Source organism: Micromys minutus (genome assembly GCF_963924665.1).
Source record: "Micromys minutus genome assembly, chromosome: 13".
In the NCBI taxonomy this organism is placed as follows: Eukaryota; Metazoa; Chordata; class Mammalia; order Rodentia; family Muridae; genus Micromys; species Micromys minutus.
The window spans coordinates 42,508,767-42,530,282 of NC_137982.1; the positions used below are offsets into that span (position 1 = coordinate 42,508,767).

Here is a 21,516-nt window from a genome sequence, read left to right on the forward strand (position 1 = left end):
TGTATGGGGTTCAGACATGCTCATCTGTGTATTTGTGTGGGGGGGGGATGGGGGCTTTGTATGATGACTTCCAGCCTGAATGAAAAATGAAGGGAACTGTGGGAAGACTTAGCATGTGAGGCACAAAGGCTTCTGGGTCACACTTTTCCTAGTAACCCAACATTAAAAATGGTCCATTGTTGACAACTCACTATGATGCCTCTCACTTAAAAATGCATGCAGACATGACTTTGGACTTGCAGTGTTCCTTATGGGGCCCTCATGATGGCAGAGATGAAAGAGGACAGACAGGAGAAAAGAAGCTTCTGGAACTACAGTTCCCACCCCACTTGGTCACCCTTGTGTTAGCAAACTGCTTTGAAACTGCTCTGTTTCTTGCTCCAGTTTTATTTATGAGGGTAATGTCTTGGTAGACTACAAAAGAACCAGTTTGGTTCTGGGTTTAGACAGACTTCTGCTTAGACTGCCCAGTGCAAACTGTATATCTGCTATTCACCAAATGAGTGGCCTGGTACAATTTGTCTTTTGCTTAAATGTCTCTTTAAAATGGAAAGGCAGCTGAGTGCAGTGGTGTAATGAGGTAAGTTTGCTGAGGTGGGAGAATTGCTACATGTTTGAGGCCAGCTTAGGTTGCATGGGAATCTTAGGCCAGTTTGGGCTATAGTTTGAGACCCTGCCTAAAAGAAACATAAATAATAATAAACATAATAAATTAAAACAGAAATAAAATTCACTCCCTACAGTTACTGAATTAAACCAAACAATGCAAATGTGCTTAGCAGAGAAGGGAATGAGAGGGAGTCTCCATGGGTGGCCATTTTGAGTTTGGCTCTAATTATCCAGTTGCCTCCCAAATCCCACCATTGTCACCCTAGCATTTAAAAAGCCCCGACATGCTCAGAATGGCCAGTGAGCCACTGCTGATGTGCTATCTAGTGATAGAAGTTGGTTGACTGTTTCTCTATACCAAAGTCTGTATGAGATACTTTTACAGATATCCCAGCACATTTCTATTTGACAAGGTCAGTTACATGAGGCTCAGAGAAGCTGAGGGAGTCTTCCAGGATCACACAAACCTGCAGCCAGGACTATCCGCTATCAGTCCTGGGCTCTGGACCGCTAAGGCCCCCCATATAGGATGCATTTCCTGCCAGGCTAATTCAGCAGCTGAGTAATCCCCTGGGAGCTTCTCTGTGGTGAAGTGTCCCTCATATCCTTAATAAAAGCAGTTAGATCTGGTTTAATTTATATGAAATAATAAGCACTCATTTGTTGGGGGGTGTCGGTGTCTCCTGTAGCCCAAGCTAATCTCAAATTCCTTGTGTAACCTCAGACAGTCTAGTTCTCCTGCCTCTGCCTCCCATTTGCTGGGATCACAGGGGTAAGTCACGTTGTCTGGCAGCGCTTATTTTAAGTGTAGGGTTGAGCCCAGTTTAACCGATGTGTACACCACATCACTGACCATCACCAGAGTCAGACATTTTCAACCCCCTCCAAGTTGCTTCTTCCCATTCGCATCCCTACCCTAACCAGTGCCAAGCAACCACCGAGGCCCTTCATAGGAGTGTAAATTTTACTTTTGTCTTTTTCTGTATTTTCCTGACTCTGGAAACACACAGTAGGTTGGTGCTTCTTTAGATTGTAGAAACCCTGGACTTGGTCTGGTTCTCTTATTGCCCCAGTACAAGATGCAGACTGGGCCGCTGGAAGCCCACTTTGGATTCATTCCAGTTCTGGTAGGAGTGGGGCTTACTCCCTCTCCCTGCCTTAGAAACTGGCATGTGCTCTGACCCTGCAGTTAACTGATGCAGTTTGTTCTGACTTCCGGGGACTCCTTATGGATTCCCTAGAGCCGACTCCTGGTGTGGGAGGACATAACACCAGGCTTCCATTCTCCCCAGGAATATGACAGTGACCTTTACATTTATTAGACACAGGTCCAGGGAAGAGCTGAGGCTGTCTTAAAAGTCAGCATGGTGCAGAATTTGGGCTCCAACCTCAAGAGCAGTAGGCACATGTGTCAGGGACTTGGACTCAAATCCTGTAGTCACTTATATCCTTTGTCACTTATGTCCACCTGAAGAGATATTCTGTGAGAGTCTTCTAAAGTCTACACACACACACACACACACACACACACACACACACACACACACAAAACACACATACACTTTCTCCCTTCCTTGGCCACCTTACTTCCCTGATTTTCTGCAGACATAAGATAGAAGATGAAAATCTAAATGAAAAACGAGAGAGAGAGAGAGAGAGAGAGAGAGAGAGAGAGAGAGAGAGAGAGAGAGAGAGAAGGGATCAGCATGGAGGTGGGGGCGGGGAGGAGAGGTGTAGTGTGTAGAATGTCTGTGGCACAGATAAATATACTGGCTGAATTTAATCTGGAGAAATTGAAACCCTGGCAAGGGAATAAATGTGAGGGTGGGGGCACTGTGTGGGCCGTAATGCTTGATTTCTCAGAGCTCACTAGAGAATGACCCCCACCTTCATTCTCACCCCTTTCTGTCTCTAGTTGTCTCAGCACTGCTTGGGCCTGGGCCTCAGAGAGCATGAAATCTGCAGCAGACCTCCATCAGTGAGTGCTAACACTACCCCTCCCCTCCCCCTCCCCCACCCCTCCCCCTCCCCTCCCCCGCCCCCTCCCCCTTCCCCACCCTGCCCATCCTTCTGCCCCTTAGAGTGGTGGGTGCCTATATCCCACTTCACAGCTGCCCTGAATAGATGCGCTGTAACCTGCCACTCACTCATCTCCCCAGAAAGGAATTTGCACAGTAGATGTGAACCCAAGACGTTTTTCTATTCCCAGAAAACTTGGCAAAGCGATTGAGTTGGAAGCAATAAAGCCAACACACCAAGTCCTGAGTATGCAAGAGAAGAAGAGAAAATCGGTGAGTTAGAGCTGTGCTTATCACTTAAAAGCAAGAATTCTAGAACTGGGTATAACTCAGTGGCAAAAAAGCACTTGCTTCGAATGCCCAAGGCCCTGGGTTCAAACCCCAGCATAATAAAACATTCCTAACAAACAAACCAAACAAATTCATGAGGCAGATGAAGGTGAATTTCTGTGCATTCTAGGCCAGTACATTTCAAGCCTGCCAGGACTCCATACTGAGACCCTGTCTTAAAAACAAAGCTGGGTGCTGTGCTAAATGCTTGTAAATCTGGGCACTTGGGTTGTGGGGGCAGGGAAAGAGAGAGTTCAAGATCAGTCTTAATTGCACAGCATTTTCAAAACCAGCTTGGGCAACTTGAGACAAGATTCCTGTCTATGGCCCGAAGAGCAAAAGTGATAGTGGGTCTCAAATTTATAATGATAAAAAACTAAGAATATTACTTAAAACAGTGTTTGTAATATAGCGAAAAATAATAGGGTAGCAACTACTTTATCATTAAAAATAAATCAGGAAGAAGTCAAACAATAAAATAAAATAGAGTCATTAAAGGGTTTATAGGGGAGCTAGGGACGTGGCTCAGGAGCAGCATGCTTGCCACACTGGTTCAATATTCAACACTAAGAAGATGTGTGTGTGTGTGTGTGTGTGTGTGTGTGTGTGTGTGTAGAAAGATGGCTTGGTGATTACAAACAGGGCCTGCTCTTATGGAAATTTAATCCCAACATCCATATTGGGTAGCGCACAACCATCTGCAGTTCCAGCAGCAGGCATCCAGTGCCCTCTATGGGCATCCACTCACTTGTGCATACAGACACATATACATAGTCACATAATTAAAGCCACGTGTTTTTACACATGGTCTCAAATGGAGAGAGTGAGATAAAAGAAATCTAGTAAGTAAAATCTCCACTCTGGCCATGTGCCTTCCTTCTAGGACAATTTCCTTTTGTGTGCTACGTTGCTCCCTCTGTGTGTATCTCAATGGTCAGCCACATTAGACAATGCTTCCAGGCAACTTGAGTAGCTGTTAGTGAATGTTTTGTGCTCTGATGGGGTCGTTCAGGGCCAAATGCAGGCAAGAAGCACCTGAGTCTCAGCAGGTCGTCTTTGCGAGGGGAAAGGACAGATACTAGAAAGGGGCTTCAGATGGGTTGTAAATCAAAAGACCTATGGGAGCTGGGAAGCTCAGACAGAAGGGGAATAGAAATAAGTGGAATAGAAACTCACTAAGTGAAGTTGGGAAGCAGAGCCGGCATTTGTCCATATGCCCGGTTGTTCCACCAGAATAGATGTCCCACCTAGAGCAGAGGTACTAGAAAGTTACAAAAATTATGTGAAATAATGCTCATCTGCTTTTACCAGCAACCTGTATAAAAACTCAAAGCAAACCTGTTTCATTCATTACAAAATATTTTACATGTCATATAGCAATATGATAATTACGTTTCATACCGTAAACTAATCAGTGTCATGGTGATTTATCATGACACACTAGGTAGCCGATATCATGATGCTCCTCCATCCTCTGTCCCCATTATCTCCTGTTCAGTATTACAACCACACTCCCACACTCTCACAAAGGAGATCTTATTTTTAAAAGGGAATTTGCTCTGCGTCTCAGCTGTGTCTACACAGTCCAAATTGGCATAGTGTGCAAACCACTTTTTCTGTATTTGTTACAATATACCATGTACTCTATATGTAATGACTGCTGAAAGTCAAGTTTCTGATCCTCACTCTGTGGATATTTTTGCAGCATGAATTGATGTTGAAGGGGATGATCATCCTCATCAAGGTGCATATACATATGCATTTTCACATCGTTACAGATTAGAAATCACGATTTTGCAAATCATATCAAGAGACACGTGATGTGGAGACAAGCCCAGATATGTCCATTATAGGGTTTTGAAGCTCAGATCAGCCATGAGAAGGATTGTGCCAAAATTAACAAGCCATCACCATGAATACAGTGTAACTCACTCTGAGTTAGTTTGAAGTGTGCTGGTGGCTTAGAAGCTCATTCCTCTTGGTTCTCGAGGCTGGCAATCCCAGGATAAAAGCAGTTGCAGATGGGTCTCCTGGTGGGGAATTGCTCATTCTTCACAGACGGCCATCTTCATGTTATCCATTGGCATGGCAGGAGAGTGAAGGAGGCCTTGAGGTGACTTTTACAAGGGCATTGTCTTAGTCACCATTCTAGTGCTGTGAAGAGACATCCTGACCAGGGCAACTCTTATAAAAAGAAAGCATTTAACCGGGGACTTGCTGACAGTCTCAGAGAGTTGTCCATTATTGTCATGTCAGAGAACATGGTGGCACTTGTCAGTAGGCAGGAGGCTAGATGAGTAGCCAAGAGCTATGGCCTAATCTAAGACACAGAGGGGGTGGGCTGTCTTGGACTTGTGAAACCTCAAAGCTCACTCCCCGTGATACCTCTCCAACAAGGCCACATCACCTAATCCTCCTCAAACATTCCACCAATTAGGGAGTAGTCATTTAAATATATGAACGTATGGGGGCCATTCTCATCTAAACAACCACAGGTACTGGTCCACGTATGAGGACTCTGTTCACATGGTCCACCCACTTCCCAAAGTCCCACCTCTTAATGCTATGAGGCAGCAGAAATAGGTTTCAGCCTATGAATTTGGGGATTCATTGATACTCAATCAATAGCAGTGACTAAGCAAGAAAAAAAAAAAAAACACTTTTTTCTTCTGTTTTTCTCTTCCATAGCTTGATAATGAAGTAGAAAAGACAGCAAATCTTGTTATTAATAACTGGAATCAGCAACTCAAGGCAAGTATGGACTAACAGCATTCACATAAAATCAGTTTTTAGGATGGGGCCCTGCTTTTGTGCACATAGACTTATGTGTCTTAATGCTTTTCTCCATACCTATTGAAAACAAATCACCTGAGTTATTATATAGATACATCATTCAACTCACCCAAAGCTGAGGATGACTCAAAATGTGGTTACTATTTATGGCTAATATTTACGTGGCACTTATGTGCCAAGAGCTGTATGTTTGTGTACTCGTCATCACACCAACTGAGGTGAAAGGTGACTCTGCACTCTCAAGGTCATTTCCACAGTTTTGAATCTGGTTAATGGTTAAACCATGAAGTCTTGGGCGTTCTGGGACTCAGAGTCACTGCTCTGCTCCAGAATATTGACTGCTTCTCTGTGAAATTTACAATTTAGGAAAAGCAACAGGCAACCAGTTTGGTTTTCCATTTGTGTAAGGTTGGTAGAGATCTCCACCTTGCAATCAAGAGGCCATTGTAAGGAATGTGGTGACATCAAAGGGAATAAATATGTTGATTCTATAACAACCCGTGGTCTACCTTCTCACACTCTACACTGAGCTCTGCTCCTCGTTTTCAATTATTTGAAAATTTAGTTGGCTAGATAGCAAATTAGGGAAACAGCACAGGAATCCTTCTAGAGAGATTTGGGATTTGATCTATGAAGCTAGAAAATTCAATTATTGGTTCTTAAATTACAGAAACAGCAGATAAGAGTCATAGGTATGAAAGATTATTCTAGAATAATCCTGTCCAGGAGTTGTTGCTTTGAGACAGAAGGATGAGAGGCTGGAGAATATGCTAAGAAAACCCAATCATGTCCTCGAAGAAGATTTGCACTCCAAGAGTGGAACTCTTTCTTTTTCATCTCCCAAATGTTAATAACTCAAGTGATCCTTTGCAAGTAAACAGCCACCTGTACCAATTAACCAGAGATACTCTCAGAAGCAGCTGGCTTCAGGCTTGCTTCTGAGCTCCTGTTGAATTTAAAGACTCCAGAGACCAAGATGAAAACTGTTTAAGACAAATTTCGACCCTGTGGTAGCTGTTCTGATAGAAAGAAACTCATGAGAGTCAGAATGAGAACACAGCTAAAAGTGTTAAAAAAAAAAAAAAAAAAAAAAAAAAAAAAAAAGCCCCAAAGCATCCAATCACTTGTTTTTAATTTTGCTCTTGATTTTCTGAGTTTTTAAAAGAGGTTTGTCTTGACAAAACAATTATCTGTAAACACTCAGTTCTCACAGGAAAGTCAATACAATGGATCAAAAGCTGAGGCAAGGTTCCACAGCTGTTTGCTTCAAAGAACAAAATACCTCCTATTATTCCCCAGTTTTTGATAAGTTATTTTTTTAAATAAAATGATTTTATTGTTTTATGAACAATGGCAAAGTCATCAGTCACATAGACCTCTTGAGCTGCCATCATTCCTCCTCTGGAAGAAGAGGTTCCACACGTCTGTTGTCACGTGCAGACAACACTGCTTCAGAAGCTAAGTTTCAAATTCTGAAGAACCAAGTACTCTTGGCTCACCCACATTTGTCAGCGGGCACTTGCCTGAACTAGTGGAGGTACCGTGCACAGCTTTGTCTTTGAACTCCCTTGTATAGCTTCTTCCCACATCCCAAGGGAGGCAGTAGGCTTCCCTCTGATTCCTAAGGACAGAACCCTGGGCTTTTTCCCAGCATCATTTCATTTTATATTCTGGGTACTATGGTGTATGTCTGCAACTGCAGCGCTCAGGGGGCCAAGGCCAGAAAGTTCAAGCTTCAACTGAGTTAGCAAACATCTGACTCTTTCATATATACGAATACAAAATATGCAATGGTTCCCTACCATAATACTTGCTGCTGTGCTATTTTGGGGCATATTTCAAGATGAAGGATGGAAACAAAGAAATAATGATTCACATTTATTCACAAATAAACCTTATTCTGAAATAGAAGAGCTTTCCCTAAATATCAGTCTTTCTCCCTTTCTTTTGTTTTCTTTCTTGTTTGTGTGTTTCTGTCTCTAGGCTAAGAAAAAATTAATGGTGAGTACCAAGAAGCACGAAGCACTTTTCCACCTCATAGAAAGCTCCAAGCAATCTATGACCCAGAAGGAGAAGCAGAAGGTGAGCTGTGATGGCAGCCAGGTACAAAGTGTTTAGAGATGTGGCTTCCTGCCACCCACCGGAGCATGGAGAACTGGCTGCCCCTCCCTCTGTATGGATCTGTAGGTTAACCAAGCATGAAAAGGGACTTCAAAGTTACCTGTGGTCCACAAGAAACGTTTGAGAAATGTCACTGACATGGCATATTAGGTGTGTGGTATCCACAGTTTTGACAGAGAATTCTACCTCCGCTCCAAATAAGTAAATATACACAGTTATGTTTATGGGATAGTGCATAAAGCACTCTGCAATTATATTAATATGTTGTGAACATTATAAAACGAAAAGTCAAAGTGATTACAAGATGAGATAAGGATAAAATTGCATTTTAGATGGTATGTTCACATAACTAGGGAACAATAATCATTAAATAAGAATGCAAACAAAATGCACCCTTGGGAGAAGGTATGGGCTTAATTACAATAGATATAAATTTACACTTCTACCATTCATCTTGGCAATTTGAGCTTTTAAGGGAGTAATTACATTTTACATCAAGTTCTTGTCATATCTTCCTTCATCACCTAGATTTTTCTTTTTCCTTTGAATAATATTGTGTTTATAACCATGAACAGAAGAGGATATCCACTGAGATGGGTTTGTTCTTTCTGTTTTCTTTCTTAGGGAAAGCAATCCAGCAATTCCTGACAGAAATCTTTTAAAGACTTTAGTGTACTTGTTAGCTTAGATAAAGTCAGATAATACATGCAGAAATCCGAAAGGCTCAGATACATGCGAATGGGCCACAAGATCCTTGGTACTGGAAGTGAAGGTCATTGTGAGGCACAAACACACACACATGTACACACACACGTGCACATGCACATACACACATGGTAGCTCTCCCTCCTGCTGCAGAACCCACCATTCCCCGAACCACAGCAGACTCCGTAACTGTCCATGTGTGGGTCACAGCATTGGTTCATGGGTTAAAGAAGAGTCAAATGGACAACTGTGTTCTTAGACAAAACAAACAAGCAAACAAACAAAAAACCCAAGTAATGTCAGGCTATACCTCATCTATCCCAACTGTTGTTCTCTGTGCCCCTTGTCAGAAACTAAAACATCCCACACTTTCTCCAACCTTAAGTCTCCATAGCACCCAGAGATCCTTAAAAGGGGAAACAAATTTGGCACCGAAAGTGGCTCTATCACTTTCGCTGAAGAAATTGTTAGTTGAATAACTTAAATTCATTGTTAGCAGGATTTTGGAATGCTCTTATTTTTTCGCGTGCCTGTCGTCACGATTCAAAATGATCAGAACAAGTTCAATAATGGGCAGCCGTGGGGGAGGCTAGTTCACGTTACCTAAAGATTCTCAGCCCAGGACATGTCCCAGCCTTTCCAGAAACTATTCTTCCCCGGTGTCAAGCAGAAGCAACAACAGAAAAGCTGTTACAGATGTTCCTCTTCCTTCATTAGCAACTTCCCTGCGAGGCGAAATTCCGCAGTGCCCTTCCTCCACCTCCCTAGAGTGGGTCTGTAATCATGACCTTTGCCTGGTCATTGCTTCAACTAGCAGCCGTGGTTTTGTTTTCGTTTTTTATAATCCCAGAGCTGAACGCCAGAGCTGGCTTCCTTTTCACCCACACTCGGAAGCGTCCCATCATCATATTCTGTGCTGCTGTCTCAGCGGTTCTTCCTGTTTTCCTGCTCAGCCATCCTGGTTCTCACCGGAAGCTGGCCTAAACCTGCTCCATCTTCCTTCTGCTCTGGTCCTTTCTACGCATTCCCAGAGGACTGCCATGTTTCTTTCTCCACTGTTCATTTTTAGCTGCAGAGCAGCAAGGGCATACCCAGTTCGTTCCGTGTTCTCAGACTATGCCACCATGGCTCTCCCAGACCTCTTCCGATTGTGCCCTTTGTCATGTCTCGCTGAGACAGCCCCTCCCATCCCACAGTGGTTCATTCCATCAGCCTTCCTGAATTCCTAGGTCCATCTTAGTTTGAGTTGTCATAAGCAGTTACCGTAGTCTGGGCAGCTTTAACAGCAGAATGTATTCTTCATAGTCTTTGAATAAATAAATAAGACTTTTTTAATGAGCCCACAAATAAAAACAGCACACGGTTTAAGGAAGCTGTCCACATGCTTGGCTGGTGCATGCATCTTACTGAACTTCTGAACAGTCAGAATGCCCACAGTTCTAGAATCCTGGAGATCAGAAACCTATATGCTCAGATTCTGGTGAGGACCAAGACTGCAGAGCTCTAGGCTTCCTTTTCACAGGGTCACTGATCTCATTCCTAAGGGTTCCACTTGAGCCCAGATCACTTCTCAAAGACTCCCGTTTCCTAATGCGATACTGTGAAGACGCTGGGATCGAACATGCAGATTTAGGGCGGCTTGTCCACTTACTCCAATGCACGCCCTGCCTTGGAAGAGCAAAAAGATTCAGAAGCAGCTTCTCTTGGCCCTATCCATTCAACTGTATCATCGTCTCTCCTGGCACTGAGATGCATTGATCTGTGCTCCATCTCCACCCACATCGTCCATTTCTCAAGGCACCCTGCAAACTTCTTAGAAGCATTTGTATATCATTTCGCTCCCCCTCTAGAGAGAGCCTCTTTTAACTGTCAGTATTCCATTCTTGGTCCTCCTACATTTTATCTTAGGCACCTTTATGGATGCCATCTTTTTCCCTGCCTGGCCCTTATATATTGCTGTACCTGAGGAGTTCTCCCCAGGGCCTCTCTGTTTAATTCACTGTTATGTCTCCAGTGTCCAGCAAAAGATGTTCAATATCGGGAACTCGGTAAATAATAGGTTCTCAATGTATACGCCCCAAGGCCTCAACTCTTATTTCTAAACTGACAGTGTCTCAATTTATATCTCTAGCAGTATCTGTCTCTAAACTGCCTCCTGGCACCTCTAGAAATCATCTCTTTCCACCTAAAATAACTCTTCTCCCCTGGTCTACTCAGCTCTAACCCTTAAGCCAATTGTTTCGTACACTTGTTAACTTGTATGTTTTCTTTCCACCCTTCACCCTGGCCACAACCATCGTTTGCCTGGATTGCTGCAATCCATGAATAATGGGTTTCTTTGCTTTTCACATTGGCTCTTACTGTCCCCTGCATCCAGGGTGACTTTCCTGAAACAAAGTCTATATATATATAGACTTTGAAGTCTTTCTAATGGGTTCAGAATATGGCTTCTTCTCTGCCGTGTGACTGGTTAAGGACTTCCTGGCTTGACCTTGTCTCCTGCTCCACCATTGTCTCTGGCTGTTTTTTCTCTGTCCACTGAATTCATCAATTCTTTCCTATATCAGGGTATCATTTCATCATCAGGTTAAAATGCACAAGCTCATGTTTCTACAGATAGATGTGGCTCATTACCCCCGAAATACAAAACTGAATGTGCCTTGCATAGGTCATACATCACAGAACAGCAGGGTATTGACCGGAATAATAAAGTGAATAGCGTTAATATCCAGCATCTTGAATGCATGTTCGCTGTGATTGTAACATTAGTCACAATGTCCTTAAACATAAAGAGGGTCACTCATAAAATCCTCAATCTCTGTCCTTGAAACCGCTAAGCTGCTAACATCAGGAGGGTCCTTCAAGTGTAGTTCAAGGACCATGTGCATGAGAGTCAGCTGAGGACCGACTACAAACTCACTACAGAGATAGCTAATCATTAAATATCTCTACTGGGGGCCTACTTTAAAGTGGCTACTTTACAAATTCTAGTTCACCCCTGAGAATATTAAAGTTGAGAATCATTCATGCCATCCAAAGCCTCACTTCTCAGAAATGAAATTGTTTGTCTGGACATTTTCCTTAGCCATTTCGGCTACCTACCATGGTCCAGAGAGTTTTGCAAAACCTTGATTTCCCAGAGACTTAGCAATCAGAATGACAAATGTTATATCTGGAACTCTTTGTAAGAGACAGACCCCTGGAGAGCAATGAAAGGAAACCATGTGTCTGGCTGCCTTAACTTGAAAGTAACATGGGCATGGATAGTAAGTTTAGAGCTGTAGTAGGTGCCGGATAAGAGGTGCAGTGTGTATCTCACCTGTGTTACCTGTATCTACCTGTGAATCCTCCCAGCAAGTCAGCGAAGAGGGAGCCATCATCCCCATCAGAGATGTAAAACAATCCTGTACCTTATGAAGGTCATATCACTCGTCCTGCAGCTGAAATGAGATTTCTAATCCATGATGCCTCGTTCCAAAGCTCTACTTCTAGCATTAAGATGTCAGACAGTTTGGTAATCTATTACAGAAATAGGTTTAAAAGTTCTAGGAGTCAACGGGTCTCTACTTGTCCTGGGAAGACACAGAGAAACCTAAAGGTTTATTGAATAAGACTACAGGATGGGCCAATGGATTGCGCTGTAGTTGGAGCTGGAGATTCCAGACCTGCACTGTAAATTGTCAAATTCAGTCATTTGGCCTTCTAGGTGTGAGGGCTGTAGACAAATCACTTTCTGTTTGATAATTCAATTTGCTCAAATGTAAACCTGAGGGTATATTGAGGGACATTATTGTCCATTAATAGTTTTATACAACAAAAATACAACTACAAAAAAGAGCTAGGTTTTGACATCGATATAGTGACTATTATTTATAAAGAGCTGAAATGAGACACATGTCCCTGGACCACATATGATCCATGCATGGGACAAGTACCCTCTTAGTAAATGTGGCAATAATGGTGTGATGCTGATATTTTCCTTTAGCTCCTCTACAAGCTGAAAAAATCAACTGAGAAATTGGAAAAGGAAGATGAAAGTTACTACCAAAAAAACATGGCAGGCTATTCTACAAGGCTGAAGTGGGAAAACACCCTGGAAAACTGCTACAAGGTAAGGTGGGCGTTCATGTTCGTCTTCTTCCAACGGGTTCTGTGCGACCTGGGAAGTGAAGGCCGATGATCACTCAAGAGACTTGATTTCTTCCTTGCTGTGGCACTCACTGGTACTGTGGCACTAGACAAACCCCTTCCCTCTCAATGTTCCCACTTCTCCATGAGCATAATCACCCATGAAAGCTCGTGGGCATCATTAATTGGACTTTTTGTTCCTAAATCTCAGTGGAGAATGAGCAAAAAAGAAAAAAGAAACAAACAAACAAACAAACAAACAAACAAACAAAAAACCCTCTACTGTAGAAGAGTATGAGATAAAGCTTAGGTATTTTTTGAGATTCGGAAAAGGGGTTTTAGATGTCTCGTCCAGTCATAGTTTTCTGCATTGGGTGTTTTGTTGGACCCAACAATGAGTAAGGTCCTAAACTTAAAATCTTAAACATGATTCTTAGTTACACAGGCCAACACAGAATGAATTCTGGAGCTGCAGAGATTGCTCTGTGGTTAAGAACACTGGCTCCTCTTCCGGAGGACCAGGATTTAATTCCCAGCACCTACATGGCAGCTAACAACCATCTGTAATTCCGGGTCCAGGAACTTTGACACCCTCTTCTGGCCTCTACAGTTACCCCATATATGTGGGTACACAGAAGATAAAATGAAATAAAATAAAGCTTTTTAAAAGAATGAATTGTGTCAAGTTGACCAAGATAGGGGGCAAAAGGTATGCATACACAAGTCAAGATGGAAAGTCAAAATCACTACAAACCATGTGAAAAGATAGCCATGTGTCAAAATTAGGAAGTAATAATGTCTAGTATTAGCAGGGGTGTTAAAAATAAGAATTCTTGAACTCTTCTAATGGAAATAAGTTAATAACATCTGGGAAACAGAAATGTGCTCTTGTCCTTAATACAGAAGTTCTCTTGTAGGCGTCTATACTAAAGAAAGGTTTAGCATGTACTTTAAGAGTGAATGTTTATTACAGAGAGTTCGTAATTAGATGGTGAGAAAACAGTCTTCACACCCGTCAGAAGGATACTCTTACAATAAGCTCTAATTTATAAAGTAGGCCAAGTCCCAGCTATAAATTAACCCAGCCTACATTTAAATATGAATTAACCTCAAAACAATGATATTACAGAAAACATCTATGCAGGAAAATTCCAACTCACACCTAACCCATATTGAGGTGACGTGTGTCTGTAAACACATGCCTAGTGTCCAGTCCTGTGTTGAACAAGGGAAATGGAACTCCTGGTGGGAACACCACAGGACTGCAATATCCTGCCACTCATCCTCTGCATGGCTCCTGATAAGTCAATATTACTGCTTCCCAGGGTTAACCACCACTTCAAATATATATGAACAGCCTTGTTGTATCTATTTTCACAAGCAGGATCATTGTTCCAGTTAGGTTTCTACTGCTACAGTAAGACACCATGACCAAAATCAACTTAAGGAGAAAAGGGTTTATTTGGCTTATAGGTCACACTCCATCACTGGAGGAAGTCAATGCAGGAACCCGGAGGCAGGAACTCAAGCAGAGACCATGGAAGAATGCCATTTACTGGTTTTCTTTCTATGACCTATGGCTTGCCCAGCTACCTTTCTAATACAGCTCAGGACTATATTCCCAGGGGGAAAACAACCTACAGTGGGCCCAGCCTTCCCATTTTTATCATTAATCAAGAAAATGCCCTGTAAACTTGCCTCTGGGCCAGTATAATGGAAGCATTTTCTCAATTAAGATTTCTTCTTCCCAGATGACCCTTGTTTATATTAAGTTAACAGAACAAACAAACAAACAAAACTTAGCATAACCATATGAAATCAATTATCAACTCTGGTTGGTAAGAACATGAATAATTTTGTTTCATTTTATCTATGTATTCTAAGTTTTTTTTTAATGTTTGAAACAGTTACATATGAAAAATATGCATGGTGGTTGTGGTGATGGTGGTGATGGTGGTGATGGTGGTGGTGATGGTGGTGATGGTGGTGATGGTGGTGGTGATGGTGGTGGTGGTGGTGATGGTGGTTATGGTGGTGGTGGTGGTGGTGGTGGTGGTGGAGGTGGTGGTGGTGGTGGTGGTGGTAGTGGTAGTGGTGGTGGTGGCATACTCCTTTAATCTCAGCACTCAGGAGGCAGAAGCAGGTAGATCTCTAAATTTGAGGCCAGCCTGGTCTACAGAGTGAGTTCCAGCACAGGCAGGGCTACACAGAGAACTCCTGTCTCAAAACAAACAAACGCCAAAACAAAACAAAATTTAGCCAAACAAAAGCAAACAAGTACCCCAAGGGACTAAGCTGTGTTAAGTGCATGGCGTTCCATGTGATCAGGCACCGAACTAAGTATATTCATGTTCGCTATATTTTATTTCACAGCCTTATGAGTTAATCGATGCGAAGGGAAGGCTAGAGAGACAAAGTGACTTGCCCAACGTTGTTTTGAGATTCAGCAGGCTCCTTCACCAATAAGAACGGGGAGAGGGAAGGTTCTAACCAAGCAAGGACTGAAGGGCTCTACGGTCTCTTGAGTTCAGTCACTTTCAGGGAGTTAGAGACAAGATAGCAACTCTATCAAGATAGTTTAGATGGGGAGTTAGAGACAAGATAGCAACTCTATCAAAGAGAAGAAAAAATAGGGACACTAGAAAAAGCCCTTCTTTTCACTCGGCTTTTTTTTCGGGGGGGGGGGGTTGTTTGTTTCTTTTCTAAGTATAGTCTGTAGCCCAGGACGGCTTACAATCTTGGCAATTCTCCTGCATCAGCCTCTCACAAATTGAAGATTTTAAGTGTGTACCACTGCCTGGATTATTACATCACTGAATATATAGGCTCCTGGCTCTGCCCTTCTTTATGCTGAGCAGATCCCAGATATAGATGATGAAGGATTTGAATGCTGTTTCTGCCATTTGAAATCTGGGTAACCTTTCCTCAGCTCCCAGGATGCCCAATGAAGCTATAGCTTCTCGCAAGGCTAGCTCCCATGATGGTTCTGGTGAGAGATGTCTAGGCTACAAGGAAAAAAAAATGTGTATGTTTATCTTCTCCATCTTCATTAGCCTGTACCTATGCCATAGCAGGGGATGACAGGAACAGATCTATCTTGTCACAGCTGACTTCAGAGTGGTCTTCAGTGGATTAGGTGTTTCAGATCCTGTTTCTATCACAGGATTTTGGGAGATCTGTAGTTCCTTTATCTGTTTCCATTTCTCCCAGTAAGAGCCTCCCACACCCAGAATCCTAGCACTCAGAAGGCAGAAGCAGATAATTACCTCAAGTTTAGGGCCAGTTTGGTCTAGACAGAAAATTTAGGGCCAGCTCCAATCATTTAGCAAGACAAGACCTTGTTTCAGAAAAACAAAGGAATCTTCTGCGATCTCTGTCTCTCCAGGCTCTTCCAGTAGGTTTTTGTTTGTTTGTTTGGTTGGTTTGTTGGCTGGTTGGTTGGTTAGTTATTTGTTTGTTTGTTTGGTTGGTTGGTTGGTTGTTGGTTGGTTGGTTTGTTGTTGTTTTTCAGTTGCAACATTGTAGAAATTATCTTCTTTCCTCCCAAACTCGTGTTAATTTTTTTGCATTTTATTGGATATTTTATGTATTTATATTTCGAATGTTATCCCCTTTCCCTGTTCCCCTCCTCCCTCTCCCATCCTCCCTCTCTCTGCTTCTGTGAAGGTACTTCTCCTCCCACCCACCCACTCCTGCCTCTGCCATGGCATTCCCCTACACTGGGGCAACCAGCCTTCACAAGACCAAGGGCCTCTCCTCCCATTAATGCCTGACAAAGCCATCCTCTGCTACATATGAAGCTAAAGCCTTGTGTACTCTTTGGTTGGTGGTTTAGTCCCTGGGAGCTCTTGAGGGTCTGTCTGGTTGGTTGATATTGTTGTTCTTCTATGGGGTTGCAAATTCTTTCAACTCTTTCAGTCCTTTCTCTAACTCCTCCATTGAGGTTCCCATGCTCAGTCTGATGGTTAGCTGCAAGCATCTGCCTCGGTATTTGTCAAGCTCTGCCAGAATCTCAGGAGACATCCATATCAGGCTCCTGTCCGCATGCACTTCTTGGCATCAGCAATAGTGACTGGGTTTGGTGGCTGCTTATGGAATGATCCCCAGGTGGGGCAGTTTGCGTTGCTGGTGTAGTGGTGAGAATAGCTGCCTTCCAACGCCATGTTATGGTAATAAGATACACATTCATTTACACGCCAAAAGAGTTTCTTTCAACTTCAACTTTTTTGTTGCTTTATTAGAATTGGAGCTTATGTGCTAAATCTACCCAAGGGTATAATCAGAAGGGTAGGATTCTCTTTCATCTCCCTTGTGTCCCAGACCCCACTGTGCTGTTGATCACTGGGGTCTGCTCTCCCCATGAGGTCACAGCTCCCGGCACCCTAACTTCCTCAGAGTGGTCCTCTATCTCCTGAGCATCAGCCACCCGAATGACGACACTGTCCTCCTTGATCTACATGGACCCTCGATAATGATGTCCTCACTTGATGTCCTCACTTTGCAATAGCTTGTCTCCTTGGTCTACCCCCACAGCCCACCGGTGCACATGCTTCTGTCTTTTGTGTATGTACAATTATAATTCCAATCATGGAATAGGAAATTCGTAAAGACAGGCAACGCTGCACCGACAATTGCCAGCTCAGCTCAAGTTACCGCTGAGTGAAAGAACTGTGGATCTTTTCTAGGATGTGGCCCTAAGTTACTGCCTCCAAGTATCAATGGTGCCAGTGAAAATTCTCTCCAAGCACAGTGACTCAGAACTTCTGCAGGGTTTTTTGGAAGGGCTCCGAGTAACTTCTAGACGTGCTGTAGTTTGAAACCCTTGCTATGGAAATAGTATAACACATCTTCTGTTTGAAAGCAATTCAGATGAAAATGCAGTCTCTCCAAGACCCTTCTTTAATACTCTGAAGTCAGAGCAGCAGACACAAAGAGAACGGGAGAGAACGGATGAGGAGTCTGGACAGGCTTTAAATCCGACAGCCCTTAGTAACTCTCTGACTATGCCTCCTTCTCCTTGCTGTCAAACAGCTGGAGGATCTCCAGAATGCCTCGTCTCTCTATCAACTATTTTTAAACAGAAAGAACAAGACACTAGAAAGCAATAGCTCACTAAATGAGATATGGATTTCCCCCTTTGCACAGTGGAATTTATTGCTGCCCCTTTTCGTGAGCAAACACAAATCATTTTAATGATTTCCCTGAAATGTAATTAAAGCTGTTAAACATTCCCATCTCTCCGCAAGGACACTGGTTATTCTAATCTCAGACTGATGCTTGTGGTTCTGTGCTTATCGATGGAAAGAAACAGCTGCTGCCAGAGTGCACTGTGTTCTAAGCCTGACTCTATGTTCCCAAGCCCCGCATTCTTTGCTTCTACTTTCTAAGCTGAAGCAGCTGATTTCTTGATTTAAAAAAAAAAAAATAGGGTAAGGACATTTTTCTTTTATGAGGTGATCCAAACCATTGTAATTCTGCCTTAGATGAATCGATGCATTTGATAGGCTACTTTTTGCCTCTTTACTACTTTATCTGGAAGACAAAAGGACAGTTGGTCACATTCTATTGGCTGATGCCTGTGATTTTAGAGAAGATACTATCTCAGAGGCACTTGGCTTCCCTTAACTCAGCGAACATGATGTAGCCATCTAATCGGAGGGGTTGTGAGGGTGTAACTGCAGGATTCCCATGAAAATGTCAGGATGTGGGCACAAAACCCCCCGAATCTAAACGCCTTTGCGTTGGCACAGACGTTTGTTGTTATTGTTTATCCCTTGGTGGCTGCCATTTCAAGAAACAGCAAGATGACCTTACATCACTAAGCAATTATAGCATATCATCCACTGGAATATCATTCAGCCTTGAAGACACAACATGGATGTACTTTATGGATACATTTGATGATTCTTCCTGCTTGAGATCTGCATTGGTAAAGTTCAGAGACTGAGAAAGTTGAGTGGTACCCATTAGGGCCAGGAGGAGGAGGGATAGGCAGTTATTACCTTAGAGAGTTTCCATTTTACAAGATGAAAAGTGCTGTGGAGATTGTGCTGGCGAGGGTGCCACGGCAGTGCGGATGTTCTTCAGAACAGTGAACTGTGCCTTTAAAACAACGTTGTTTATATTATGTAAATCTTACCATACTTAAAAAACATAAATTGAGATCACAAATTAAATCTGGAACACGTACAAGGGGGACTCTGCAGTGGCTCAGGCTAGTGGCGACTTTGTGACTTTCTGTTGCCCCGTCTGCTTACCGGAAGCCTCAGTCATCATTCTTCCTGTGGTAATGGTACCCACCAAGTTCCGCAGAGCCTTGATCATGTCAAAGCAGCGCGTGGGGACTGTCTTAGACACCTGCCATCTCTGTTAGCGCACAGAGTCCTCTGGGTATCTGTACTGCAGCCTGCACTGTTCCAACATGGCCTAACAATCTCCCCCTGAAGGCTTCACCTGGCCTCACAAATCAGCAAATGGGTGTCAAAGAGTCCCATAGCTTACTCTCGAATCCAGTGGCATTGCTCTAGAATGTTAGTGGCCAGCAAAGCGACCCGTGTAACCTTAACAAGACTACTCAGTATGTGCATGTATGTACATATGCGTGTGTGTGTGTGTGTGTGTGTGTGTGTGTGTGTGTGTGAGAGAGAGAGAGAGAGAGAGAGAGAGAGTGCACCACACCCATGCATTCATGTCCCTAAGCATGGGGTAGGTCACAGGAAATTCCTGGGTCTCGGTCTCTCCTTCCCTTGTGTAGCAGAGGTTGTCAGGCCATCTCACTGGCTCTCTTTTATTATTTTTTTAATCGATTCTTGTCCCTAGTTCTTCTTATGATGAAACCATCGGCCGCCATGCCATCTTTACTCCTATGGAGACAGGCAGAAGGATGTGTGCCTCGCCTGTTTGTCAACAATTTCAGAAGTATTTGCTGTCTAAAAGCATTTCTCAGACCTGCAGATGGGTCTCCCTGGGCTTCACTCTCCTCTAACATCAAAGCTGCACCTTAGGCCTTCTTTCCTTTTGTATCCTTTTATTTGTTTGTTTGTTTGTTTGTTTACCTATCTATCTATTTATGAAGAGCTGGTAACTTGTAGCATCTGCCTACATGCTGTGTGAAGCTAAAGGATCACAGGGAAGCTTGTGAGCTAAAGGAATCTTAAATGGCGGTATTAGGATAGTCGGGAAGTCATATCCTTGCTCTGGCAATCCCCCTGTACTGCGGTTTGGATATACCAAGGCACATTCATACAGTGTGCTCAGGCTAGCTCACGGTGGGGTGGGTGGGTGGGTTTGTGTGAGGGCTAACAAGCTTGGCATACGAAATGCTTGATGGTCCCCTCCTTTTTATTCTCTTCAGAGCATGCTGGAGCTAGAGAAAGAAAGAATTCAAGTTTTATGCAATAACTTAAACCAATACAGCCAACACATTTCTCTCTTTGGACAAACGCTGACCACAGTGAGTAGTGGAGACAGCCCTGTTTCTGGTGTGTGTGGTCAGGTTACAGGAGTGAGTTCTTCAGCCACCCCACTCTGCTTTCTTTGGTGTTTGCAGTGCCACACACAGATCCACTGTGCCATCAGCAAGGTTGATGTTGAAAAAGATATCCAGGCTCTAATGGAAGAAACAGCAATCCTATCTATAGAAAACAAGTCGGAGCTGCTACTGGCTGACTACTTTGTAAGTATGGAGTGGCAGGAAGTGCCTTTACAGCATCTGGGCCCTGTATTGAGGCCAGGTTGAGACAGAAAAGAGTGTCCTCTCCCTGGCCCCAAGTCCTCACCCTAGACTCCCTGATCCAAAACTGGCCTTTGGACTCTTGGGGTCACAGACATGTGTCATCATAACCTGGGTGGACCGCTCTTCTTTTGTAACTAAAGATGTTATCTTTGTCCACAGTGGTAGAAATGACCATGAATCATAACCTATGGGTTACAATGGCAGTGGTATCCCTTGGAGGCAGAAAGGCTGGCCAAGTTTTAGATTCTTGCTGGGTCTTTGTCTTAGTCAGGGTTACATGCTGCCAGAACAGAATACAACAGATTGGTAACTGAGAGATTACAAGTTGAATTATGGTTCTGGGCTGGGAAGTCCTGGTTGAGTCTATCCAGGGTCTTCCTTGATGTGTCATAACAGGACAGGAAAATGACATCAAATGGGTGAGAAAGCAAGGGCTGAACTATGGCAAACTCATTCCCATGAGAATGTATAGTCCATGAGAAAAACACTCTAATGTCCTGAAAGTCGACTTCTCAGTCCTTCCAATAGGTGGTGGGACAAGTGTTTTTTCTTTTGTTTTCTAGACAGGGTTTCTTTGTGTAGCCCTGGCTGTCCTGGAACTCAGTCTGTAGACCAGGCTGGCCTTGAACTCAAAGATCTGCCTGCCTCTGCCTCCCAAGGGCTGGGGATTAAAGGCGTGCACCACCACCTGTACTTCTATCTCTGAACTTCGAGGGGCATTTAAATCACACAGTCTTTTGTAAAAGTGGATGTTCAGCAATTGTATTGGTTTTCTGCACCAATGGTAAATTGACTCCAAATTTACTAGCTTAAACATTTGCTGTCTCACATTTTACATGGGTCAGGGCCTCTTAATCCCTCACTTGGCAAGGATAGAGGACTTTAGATGGCTCAGAGCTCTATGGGGAAAGGCTTAATTTCTGAGTTCACTTGGGTGACTGGGTAGGGCTCTGAAGGCCTCAAGAGCTGAAAATGGGAAATGTCATTTCTTTTCATATAAAGTAATTTCATTACAGCATTACCACACACACATCATTATATTTTTCGTTTATTTGTCCCTTCCCCCATGGCCTTACC

The 21,516-nt window shown here is 43.3% G+C and overlaps 1 protein-coding gene across 1 annotated transcript in view; it reads left to right on the plus strand.

Moving 5' to 3' along the window:
- The window catches only part of NOSTRIN (nitric oxide synthase trafficking), a gene marked incomplete at its 3' end in the record, with an annotated part of 49,764 nt that overhangs the window by 12,697 nt on the left and 15,551 nt on the right, over positions 1-21,516 (plus strand). Inside the window, exons 3-9 of the mRNA XM_080927060.1 lie at positions 2,525-2,587; positions 2,819-2,900; positions 5,646-5,708; positions 7,734-7,832; positions 12,562-12,687; positions 20,059-20,157; positions 20,254-20,379. Coding sequence (XP_080783186.1) covers positions 2,562-2,587; positions 2,819-2,900; positions 5,646-5,708; positions 7,734-7,832; positions 12,562-12,687; positions 20,059-20,157; positions 20,254-20,379 — 621 coding nt within the window. The 5' untranslated portion in view covers positions 2,525-2,561. The remainder of the gene's footprint in view (positions 1-2,524; positions 2,588-2,818; positions 2,901-5,645; positions 5,709-7,733; positions 7,833-12,561; positions 12,688-20,058; positions 20,158-20,253; positions 20,380-21,516) is intronic.